The 12,274-nt window shown below is 36.0% G+C and overlaps 1 protein-coding gene across 4 annotated transcripts in view; it reads left to right on the top strand.

Annotated features, from left to right (window-relative positions):
- Window positions 1-12,274, top strand: part of LOC107223220 (elongation of very long chain fatty acids protein AAEL008004) — a 55,800-nt gene that overhangs the window by 39,314 nt on the left and 4,212 nt on the right. For 2 of the 4 annotated variants that reach the window (XM_046738991.1, XM_015662832.2), the window contains exons 2-5: window positions 262-381; window positions 6,674-6,864; window positions 7,496-7,576; window positions 10,087-10,170. In XM_046738991.1, coding sequence (XP_046594947.1) covers window positions 262-381; window positions 6,674-6,864; window positions 7,496-7,576; window positions 10,087-10,170 — 476 coding nt within the window. The remainder of the gene's footprint in view (window positions 1-261; window positions 382-6,673; window positions 6,865-7,495; window positions 7,577-10,086; window positions 10,171-12,274) is intronic. The other 2 variants (XM_046738993.1, XM_046738992.1) reach the window with 2 other exon arrangements.

Raw genomic sequence — 12,274 nt, 5'->3', positions numbered from 1 at the left:
TGGTACAATCGAGAGATGTAGAGAAAAAATGTTAAAGAAGTATAAATATTTTTTCGACTCGCGCTTATGCGAACACATATGTAATATTTATATGCGTAAAAGCGAGATTGTATATTCTGCACAGACGGTGAAACACGTTGTTTGCGAAGGTCGTACGCGTTTCGTTTACGTATTACATCTAACAATAAGGTGTAACCGACAATCAACGTCGCTCCGTTCCGTATCCCTAATAATCATCCGTTACCTTATTTTCTGTTACAGAAGGAAGAACTTCGGGTTTTAACCGATCGCAACTAACGTCAGACACACCGACTTTCGTCAAAATGTCGGTCATCATGCAGTACGTCGATCAGTTTCACGAAATACTGGACAAACATGCCGGTAAGTATTTTAGTTTTTTTTTATAATTTTCTTTCACAACAGAGGATTTAATTCATAATAGAGGAAATCGATTGAAAATTTTAATTACTCAATCGTTCCGTGACGCAAGAAACGGCGTCCGTTTTTTTATTTCTTTTTTCTTTTCTCTTTTGTTCAATTTTTTTTATTTCGTCTTTCGATGTACGCGCCCAGTTTTACTCTCGTTGTAAAATACAGCGTGAGGCGCAGTGTTTGCTGCCTCAGTTACTGTTTACGGAAATTAAATGAAATTGTTTGGCCAAATGCGCGCACGTATCGCAAAGGTGACTTCGAAGGACAAAAAAAGATGTCCTCCTTTTTATTCGTTGTTTATTTTTAAAAATTGCAAACTCTTGTACAACGTATGAGTATATGTGTACAGTTATTTTACATACATGTATACATTAGCTAAGAAACGTGCAAGGTATTCCCTTATATTTGTTTTATTTTGTTTGTTTGTTTTTCTTTTTTATCAAGATTATCCTCCCGTCGCACGCGCTAAATCTTCTCAATAACAATATTGCGATTCAGGTTTTACGCAATGATGAAAACACTGCAGCAGTACTGAACCGTAATTAGTATGCGCATTGCAATAATTACCACGCTACTTATACATACAATTATCAACGATTCGATGTTAACAAACAGATGTAAATGGTACGTCGATGTAAATTTGTGATAAGTTTGAATGGACCAGGGTTAACAGGAAGTGTGCATCGTTCTTTCGTGACTGAAAATAAATAGTCAAATTTGAAAAATAATCGGAAATTCGAAATACAGGGTAGCTAATCAAAGTCGTAGAAAAAATTGGTTGGAATTGTGTAAAAAAAAAAAATTAAAACTTTATTCAAATCGTGTTTGAAAATCGAGTAGAGAAGACGGTTCAATGTTTGGAACAAATAAATGTTGTTAACTATAATATCGCATCGCATGCGGCCTCGCAGTGATGTAAAAACCAAATTTGAACCTAATAAGTAATTATTTTCCATTTTCTAATAATGTTTTTCTCATTTTATTAACTGCATTGAAATATTTTACAATAAGATAATGGGAAAGGTGATTCTTGTCACTTTCGTTTGATATGCACATGTTTTTTATATTTGAATAGCGGGTCAGCAAGATATGCACATTTTCAAACAACGTCGCGGGTTTCAGCAAGTTGTCGCATGTGATGATAATTTCCCGACAAGTTTTTCCCCATTTCGAGTTCTCTGTGGTTTTCTCTGTCCGGGTCAAGTTTTTCGAGATTTTTAGAATCTGACTCGAATTTTTCATGGTTTTTAGGATTTTCGGAGTCTAGATCGACTGTTTCGTAGTTTCGAGGAAAAAATACAACGGAGAAAAGAATTATTGCTTAAAAATATACATGAAAAAACCCGAGTTTCTCACATCAAAATTAAAAAAAAGAAGACACGGGTGCGAAAAAAATTATTCATCATTTTTTTACGAGGTTTCTTCATTTAAAATACTCGAAATTTTTTTTTGAATATTCGAAATATACCCTGTTCAGACTTGCTTTGGAACAGGCACGAATTTTCTCTAGGTTCGCAAAAGATGCGTCTACATCGTCTCTTATCCGAGTTGAAAAAAATTTTTATTAAAAAAAATTCTAAATATCAAAGAGTAAAAAGTGTAACAACTATCACCGGTCTCTCCTACATATCGATGGCACGCGATTAGAGTAGGTATATCCGGTCAAAAAACTCACAATCATCCTGTATTCGCAGCATGACGGAGCTGAAAATCGTTTTTCTTTTTCATCGTGGAATAGCGAGTGAGGAATAAATTTATCGTGCCTAAAATAATTAGCATGAATTATTACGCTAGCGATTTGACATTGCGGAAAAATCTATTTGCAGTGTCAGGGGGTCAGTGATTATAAAATAAGGTATACTGTGGCATATACGAACAATCGAAGCGACGTCAATCGGTACGGTGGAAAAAGTTTGATTTCTACCGTCGTGAATAAATTCCATACACGTTCTGCCAGTCATCGCAAATTATCGGTAACGAAAAACAAATTCATTTTATGCATGCGTTAATTCACGATTTAGGTTAATTTTATACGCATACGTAACGTACCGTGATATAATGGATTTGCATGTCATTTTATATCTCGTTATAATATATTCGTGATTACGGGAATCGATTTTTAACTTTATTTGGTTTTATTATTGCACCGACCTGAAATTAAACGCATTAAAAAAATGAAACTTCATTCGTCGCATTGGCCCAGATCCCGTCTCATGTTTCACTTCAAAACTGTTTCACCTTGTGTAATCAATACAAACTGTAAAAAATATTTTAAAGTGCTTACTTAGTACAATTGGTGACGATCAATCGTCGTTTCGAGAACTGCCAAAATTCCATTTAGTCCATCGACATGCCAATATCGCAAAAGATTCGCGTTAAACGTTGGTTCCGTTCTTTTTCTACGTGCGAACGGAGATCCGTTGCTTCTGACCAGGAAATTTGAATACAACACGGACGTTTAAATTCCCTAACAGGCATCATTAACATCTTGCGTTGTGTGACATTAGAACGTGCAAACCGATTAACAGAAAATACAAATTATTGGTAAGATGGTGAACTTTGGACCGTGACGTTGTCGCGTCCGCTTGACTACCGGTAAGAGACGTTAGAAAATGCTTCGTTATTACATACGCATATAAATATGTACACATACTATTGCACTTGTCGTCGGTTCGTTATTTTTTCCCCTCGAATCTGCGTTAACGCGGTAGGTTTACGTAAATATTTTTCCAATCACGGATCCGTTAGCCTTGCATTCCGTCGATGGTTACGCGTAACATAACATTTCACGAGAATCAACGCGTTCCGAACAAATTCCTCCCGATGTCCGTCGGAGTGACAAAAGAAAAAAAAAAAAAATAAAAAAAAATTACTCAAATAATAATACAAAAATGTTAAAACGAAAATTCTCCCTTTCCTTTTCCCTGACAATGTTCCGAACGATCCCGCAACGTCTGATTCATCCTATCGTCCGATTTACCTTGTTATACCCATCCTATAACCATCACATCACCCAGCTACGTTTCTCAAAGCCATCATCCATAACCAGCAGTTACCTTTATACCCGGAAGTATCGCCCGACGTTGCTTCGATACTTCGCGGACGTGAACTGAGATTGAAATATATTAATTATGTATAAATTGTCGTTCGTTGAAGTCATTTGACGGTATAAAAATCATTCTCGAATTCTCTTCCTTCACGGTCCTTCGTCTACAGGTATTTCCTCGTACTCCGTTTCCTTTATACCCACTCCGCGGTTGAACATTCAATGTTAAAGCCCCTCGAAATATCCGCACATTTTCAACAATCTTAATCACCAAATAAAAATTCATTCCTCATTTTTATTTGCATACCTACACATATGTATTTACATATTTATTTTCACCTATAACAAGCGTGGCAGTGAATTTATCCTTCCTGAATCGCTCGCTTTAGCGATAATTGTTGTGCAGATAGTAGTTGTTGTTGTTGTTGTTGTTGTTGTTGTTGTTGTTGTTGTTGTTGTTGTTGTTGTTGTTGTTGTTGTTGTTGTTATTATTATTATACAATTTATAACTGCAGATAGAAAATTTTGCTTCATTCTAACTCTCTCTTCTGTGCATATACGTTTAGTTTAATGTTTATGGAGCATACCGACGGTTAAATGGTCATCTTTTTTTTTTTCTCATCAATCTTGATGCGATACAATCATATCGCTGACGCAACGCGCGATTTCGATATACAAACGTGCCTATATAGACGCATACCATACAGACTCTACAATGAGGCCTTAAACTTGACCGTGATAATGTGATAGAACCGACGTTCGGTATGTCAAGTGAACGTATAATCAGACACATAATATATAACTGGAGACAATATACGTACGTATACATACACAGGCGCACCCATATGGATATATATATATACGTATGTATATACCGAAGAGTTCTCTTAACTGTACAAATATTCAAATACCATTTGGCGCAATTATGTGAGTTAATTGACGTTGGAGATGTTTGTTTATTTTTTTAATCTTCAGCGGTTTGATAGTGTGAAAATTTTACTCGAACGACTTGTAGGCAAGGTAGGAAATGAAAGAACGTTCTGCAAAACCATCGAATACATTCACGCATTTTCAAGTATTTGCAATTGTCCGCGTGTGTACAATTTACGTTCAATATTTATTCCCACTTACAAACGTCTCTCGACGATATAACCGAAACCTGTTGATTACGACGACCACCAGTTTCAATGAAATATTTTTTCTCTAAAATATAAATAAAAAAAAATCCTGGCTCATATATATCCGTGGTTAGCATATAAGTTATTCGGTTAGTTTAGAACGTGGATAATACGATTGGCACTTACTTCGTTTAGTTTAAGTTTGTTGTACATACTTGGATATAAAAAAAATCACGTGTATAGTGCGATGCTTGTCGAACGAAATGTTAATTCAATTCAAACTCGTACGTTAATATTCTTATAGACACAAAAAAATTCTTTTTTTATGCTAAATACGTCTGTGCGTAAATAAGATATATTCAGCAAACAATATCTGTATATTAATATCATTGGTACGAAGAATATTATATCGTAAACGAGTGATTTTATTTTCATGCAGAAATCTGCTTATCAATCGTCACAATTTTATTATTCACTTGTATTATAATTATATTCGTATACAGTGGTAATTATATATAAAAGCAAAGAATTTTTTTACGCTGATTTTTAATTTACATCTATACCTATCCAAGCGAACAGAATGCGGATGTAAATTTGCAATCAGTATACAGATCTTCACGCGGTATAGTTACCGTAGATTATCGGGTTGCTTATACCTGTATAGACGCCGTGGATTCGTATTTATAATCGCAAGATATCCTTGACGAACAACGTGTAAAAAATGTGGTTAAAAAATCAATCTTAAATCTAATTACAAACAACTTGATCATTGCGTTTACTGTAATAATAAATCATGACGACGGCGTTTAGACATGGATGTCGTAATGTCGGTAAATTAAAATATGCTAATTTGAGATATAATCGGTAACATAGTTTTTGACAGTCATAACGTGTTCGAAGAGTTTAGGTGGTGATATAATACCTCAAAACTTGATGTAATGATCTTTTCGATTTTAACAAATTCAAGCTTGACGTGTTTCTTTCTTTTTTATTTGATATTTTTCATTCTTGCTCTCCACGTGTCACCGTAATGCCATTCTTCCTACGCTTTAATCGCCGACTCTTATTTACAGCGTAGAGTCGAATCGCACGGTTTGTAATGGAGAGTTGAATGATCGCACAAACAGCAAAAAACGTTTCACGCTAATACGCCTTCAAAACCTTGGCGCGTTTTTACGTGTCTGTACCAAGTTTATTTCACGTCAAGGTTTTACGTCGTACATTTTCTTACTCGTAATTGTAATTTTGTGTAAAAAAAGGAAATTGAGCGATTTGTAGGGAAAAAGAAAAGAAAAAAAAAAAAGATATACACAGATGACCTGTTTCTTACATCAAATTGGGACTAAAAACTTGTACACTTTTTTAATTAAAAACTTTACTCGATTTATTTCCAAATTTTTTTATCACTAATAATAATATTACTCAAACCGTGAAATATTTACCCGGCATAAAAAACTGTATGCTGACCGTTTTTTATGTAATATCAAGGTAGGTATTTGCGACATGTGCGGTGGTTCTCAATATTCGTGAAAATGATTAGGGTATCGTGAAATTTAACGCGCACAAATTTACAGAGTGCATTCGGCTAACTGTCTCATGATCTAACTCGCATGCGCTACGATTCTAGAGCAAAAGCAGTTGCTTTGTCGGGTCGACCAACCGTCGCAACTCACTCCGATATTACATGTAGAAAATTGGTTCATCGCGTAAGTCTTTTATAAATTATTCCACATTCGTTCGGTGTCGCGGTATCACTGTTTGTGGAATATCAAACATCGCTTATGACCATAGAGAGGAGAAAGTTTCAGGATCTATGAGTTCACGCGAGCGTTTTGTTCTTCCATATTTCTTTGTGTTCATATTCGTGGCGGAAATCGGTGACTCACGACCGACGATTGGTCGGTGCCGCGTGACGTCATGGCTACGCGACAGTCCCGCCACCTTCGCAATCCGTCGCGAAATCGCATATTTGCGTCCCTGTTGCAGCGCTACGAATTTGACAAATTGAATGAAAAAAAAATTTTGCCAGAAATTTGACGAATTTTAAAATTAACGAATGAATCGTTTTTACCCGCAGATTCGAGGACGACGAATTGGTTCCTGATGAGTTCCCCATTCCCAACGCTATTCATATGCCTAGGCTATGTCTACCTAGTCAAGGTTCTGGGACCAAAGTTTATGGAAAATCGTAAACCATATCAACTGAAAGAAGTACTTATAGTCTACAATTTAGTCCAAGTTCTATTCTCAACGTGGCTGTTTTACGAGGTAAGTCAGCTGAGTCTAGTTTATATATGTGTGATGTATAATAAGAACTTTCATCTGTACAAGCGATGTTATTCTTAAATATTTTATGTTAGAAAGCGTATTATATGTACTTTTCGTCACAGCATATGATCAGCGGATTGATTCTCTTGTCAGTAATGCGGTTCATCCTTCCCTTGAGTGCCGAAGGATGCAATATCAATTTTTTAGAATTCAATAATAATCGGTTCTAAAAAATTTGACGTATCGACTCGCTCGTGCAATAAAAATAATCAATATTCGGTTGGAAAAAAAAATTAAGTATTACAACTTTAATAAACCTCGTTTAAGCGCCATAAAAAGTATAAAATTTATTACTCATGCACTTTTTCGATGAGTCAGTTTTTTGCAAATTATAACCGTGATTCGTAAAATAATTTTAACTACTTGTATGCATGCACGGATTCACCTGTGTACATATATACGGACCATATTCAACATGTGTAGTGATGTAATTGTAAAACGTATTTAACGGACCGATGCACTGGACATCCGTTATGCGAACCTTGTGACCCCGCAGCATATGTTTCTTGTGACATTTGGAAAAATAATCTAAGAACGAATAAAAGAAAATATTTCTCTGGCAATAACGCAGTGCCTGATGGGCGGATGGTGGGGACAATATAGCTTCCGTTGTCAGCCAGTCGACTATACGGAAAGTTCAACTGCCGTAAGGGTAAGCAGCACACATAACGACCTTCTGAGCGACATCCATACTACAGAGGACTGATAAAAGAAAAAGAAATTAAAAATATATAAAAAAAAAAAAAAAAACAACCATTAGAACTCAACGTCCGGCTCCCAAGGTGCAAAATACATCACGTGACGATACGGCAATTCGTATACTTTGCAGTCTGTGTACATAACAAGTTATTTCGTGAAAATACGTGACACGGGCATCTTTTAACGTGGTCAGTACGCCTGCGTCACTGCTATTTGGGATACATTTTATCGAAATCCGCCTGCATCTCGGCAACCGATCGTACATTTTATCGATCGGCATTTGTTTCGTTGTTTGCGATTGACTGACTCTCCCTCATTCTCTCAAACCGCGGATCACGAAACAAACGCCGATCAGTAAAATGTAATCGCAATTCCCGAAATGCAGAAGGATTTCGGTAAAACATGTAACCTGAATTGCATAAATGCAGGCTGATTGACATGACCCAGCGGCTAATTTCCGATGGGACATTTACACGAAATAACTCGTTATGGGTATTAATATTACGTCTTGCACCTAAAAAGTAAAAATCGTGCTCAACGATCGTACGCATCTAAGTCAGGTGTCTAATTTTGGCTATTTCTATGCATGTAATATGTAGATATTTTTCTTAATTCTATTACTTTTTGCACGGATCACTCACCATGTATTATAAATACCGTGAGAATGTAGCTTGTTGATGGGTGTCTAAAACTCCGTAGGAATTCCGTACACCTACCCAACACCTATAATTTGCAATACCACAAAAATAATTTGTACGCCTATATATATATACCTTATACCTTCATTCGTTAATCTGCCGGATTTTTGTTCCTCCCATTGCGTATTCCATGGTTCGATTCTGTTTCTGTAAATTTATTCATACCTATTTTTTCTTTACTTATTATATACATTTTTATATTCACCCATTTATGTACCGTTTAAGATATAATTTGTTTATCTCTACTAACATAGTATAATCGAATAACATTTTCAGTATTTTATCCTGTCAAGCTGCAGCAGATTGTGCACTCCTATAGGTATACACACCTGTGCCTACTGTATGTGATATATGTATATTATTTATCCTGGTGCATGTAATAATGTATAACAATGTTTCTCTTCTTTTATTTTCTTGTAGTATTTAGTGTAACAGTAATCCTATGTACTATTATGATGTTAAATGGACAATCGAAATTATCTTTTTTGACGATTCGTGCGATAATCAGTCGGCCGTGTAGTTTTAAATATTTATAATCATGCTCTCAAGCCAATTACAATCTCGTAATAAGCACGGTGTGGAACGAACGCGCATGGTGCGAATTTTTCATACTAGTAAAAATAGCGGGATCGAATTTTCACCTTCCGTATACTCACTACGCGAACATATAATTGACGGACATAATCGCACACCTCATTCGCGTTGCTGATTATTATACTCTTGGAACCCGTGATCGTCAATTATGACGAGTCAAGGTCTCTGGTACTAGTTGCTCGCGGAGTGATTTTAGCACGCCAACCGCGCGAACGATTTCCAATGCATTCGTCCAGCGAAATGACCGCGAGTCGTATATAAATTCCAACCACATATCACGCGATGAGAAGAGAAAATTTTTTTTTTAAACCGGTATAAAAATTTATCGGACATGCATGATATTCGGGTTTTATTGAGAAAAAAAATCGATCACAGTGGATTAAAGCTGTAATCCGGACGATGTAGTGAAATAAAACATTTTTTTCTCTCTCCACTCGATCAAGCATCAGTCTAGTGATTTCATGAATTATACCAAATAATGCGATTTCTATGTCACGTCTCTCGTTTTAAGCTACAAAAATATGATACCTGTCATACCGTTAGACGTTGAGACATTTTCCGTGCAAGCTCACAGCCGTCTGAGTAGAGTTTTATTCAGCGTGAACAGGAAATGGTACGGATAACATGTGAAACTATAATCAACTTGAACGTGATAGAAAAAGAAGGACGAATCGCAAAAAATTCATCAGAGTAACTTATTTACATATGTATTGAGAAGTGATCTGCCGCATTTGATTGTTCGTTAAATGTCCCTATATTCTGCTCCATAGAAATTATAACTGTGTTAAATTTGTAGAAAACCATACAGTCTAAACATTTACAACATGTTATATCTATATCTATAATGTAACAGTAGTACCGTAGTTTCTTTGTAATGAACTCTATACTAGGTACTCACATCTGTTATCCATATTTATTTCGTGCTTATACACGCCCACTCGCTCTCCCGAGTAATTCAGACTCCATTTTTCTCTGTAACTTTAGATTCTTGTACGGAATGGATTCAAAGGGAGAAGAAACCCGGATGACGAGGGGGGTGTAAAAAGGCACTAAGTAGCGATCTATATAATGACTGATTAATCAACACTTGTAAAATAAGCTTCCTATGATGGGTGCTGGCTGTGGTAGAATTTTAAAAAAGATGGCGGCCCTTGGGCTGTTATGCTTGCAGATAGGCGTTTCCGGATGGTTCACAGGGGACTATTCGCTAAGGTGTCAACCCGTAGACTACAGTGATCGACCCCAAGTAATGAGGGTGCGTTTTGGTTAACCGAAATACCTAGTAACACTTCTACAGTATTTACTTTACATCCAATTAGAACCACTTACTCTGCACTCACTCACTGATCTTTACATTTCGATTTACCGTGAAACGACCGCACCGACACAACGCCACTCGCATTCATCCTGTGCAGGTATCATTTACATGCACGCAAATAAATATCTGGAAATCCCGTCAAATCGGCTCGGCTATTTCTTTTTTGATTGGATATAGCTTCTGATTTTTCATATTCTTCAAATATTTGTTCATCTCGTTAACGTGTGACGCGTAACACCTTAGATAAGCTTACGAGAGTAGTTTCAGTTCGTTATTGAAATTATTTTTGTTCCAGGAGTTTCGTTGATATCAAATGACATTTTATACACGCAGAAATACGGAAATAACTATTCTGAAATATCAAATGTTACGAAACTGGTAAAACTGTATAATTTAAATTCTCCAACTATAGTGAACTTTGATTTTTTTCCTTATAAATATAATCGCGGTTCGGTCGATAATTGGGAACTAAAATAACGGTCAGCGTCATCTGATGGTAAAAAAGTAATCCCATCTACCCCAGTATCGTGGTATTCACTTATGAAAATCCTTTACCATCGTATTTTTCACTGGATATCAATTCGTTCTTAAAAAATATGAGCCTCACGCTCTGCGCAAGATTTTCCGTGCCTTTGTATTCGTGCAATTGATACGCGAAACGTTCAGGTGGTTACTCCGTATCGCGTAGATTTTCACCGCCATATTGCTCGGATACGTCTCCTGTCTTCGCGTATAACGTGAGAGAATTTCATCGGTCACATCTGTAATTGATTTGCATTTGCTAATACAGGAAGAAGTAACTAGCCTGACGACGAACATTAATACCCACCTATATACTTACATTCGCATACGAGTGTAAATACTCAGGTTACTTGCATCGCTCCATTACCAATCCCACGCGTAGTGATTCTTGTAGTTGGTTCTACTTTCTTTTTTCGCCTTCAGTTCTCTCTTGTGATGCAGCTTACTTGCACTCAAGTATTACCGCACGTATTACTTACGTATATTACAGCGCAATGAATATTAACGGCCGTGCATCCTTTGTATACCTCGTAACACTAATTCACATTTCATATCACATTTTACTTGTTATGTAGTGACTGCGTATTTCAGTAGTACATCGTATACGTAGTATAATGCGATGCAGTAGAGTGTCTATAACTTGGAAACTTGCACAAACTCTCGGCAAGCTCTATTATTAACCACTATAATTGAATTCTCAATCAAGTGTAACACACGCGACACACTACGTAGTTCATCGTGATTATCATAACTCTATTTCACAGCCATCATTCAACTATACGTATTCGTTCTAGTAACGCACATTCAAACGTACTATACTCGCTTAACCCCTTATACCTTTTACCTTATACATACCTTCACATATTAGTCTATGATTTCACCGCAGATATTATTACTTATACGTACGATCGATTCGTTACTATATTATGATACGACAGTATTGCATACAATTTATACAATATACTTGTACGTTATTCGCACACTAAGTAACAAACGTCGGTACGAACAACGACAATAATAACAGTGGTTCTCGATTAATACACCATGAAAGTTTGTTCGAAATTTTAATCTTACCGCATCGCCGGTTTCTCAAACTTTTCGATCAGGGCTGATTTAATTGGTAAAAAAATAATCGGATTTAAAATTAAAAGGAATAGAAATGAGATTGCGATAATAATCGCATTGCTGCATGGGGCATGGTTTTGTCTATTTTATTTATCTTGTTTTTTTTTTTTTTTTTTATTTTATTTCACGAACAAAGTCGCATGTTCTTCAATTTTTACTTTATTTTTTTTCAAATACAATATTATACGTTTAATCTTCGGCTTGCTTTACTGGTTTCACGATTTAATCATGTACATATATTTATATATTCAAACTCGTTTTGGCTCCGCTTCCTCGCAGCAAATATTTTTAGAAAAAGAAGAGAAAGAAAGATAAAGTGTGTCAAAAAAATAAAGGAAACAAATTACTGCCGCAAATGTTTACAGGTTAACGAATCGTACAACTGTAAAACTCT

Source organism: Neodiprion lecontei, chromosome 4 (assembly GCF_021901455.1).
Source record: "Neodiprion lecontei isolate iyNeoLeco1 chromosome 4, iyNeoLeco1.1, whole genome shotgun sequence".
NCBI lineage: Eukaryota > Metazoa > Arthropoda > Insecta > Hymenoptera > Diprionidae > Neodiprion > Neodiprion lecontei.
This window is presented reverse-complemented; position numbering and strand designations above follow the sequence as displayed.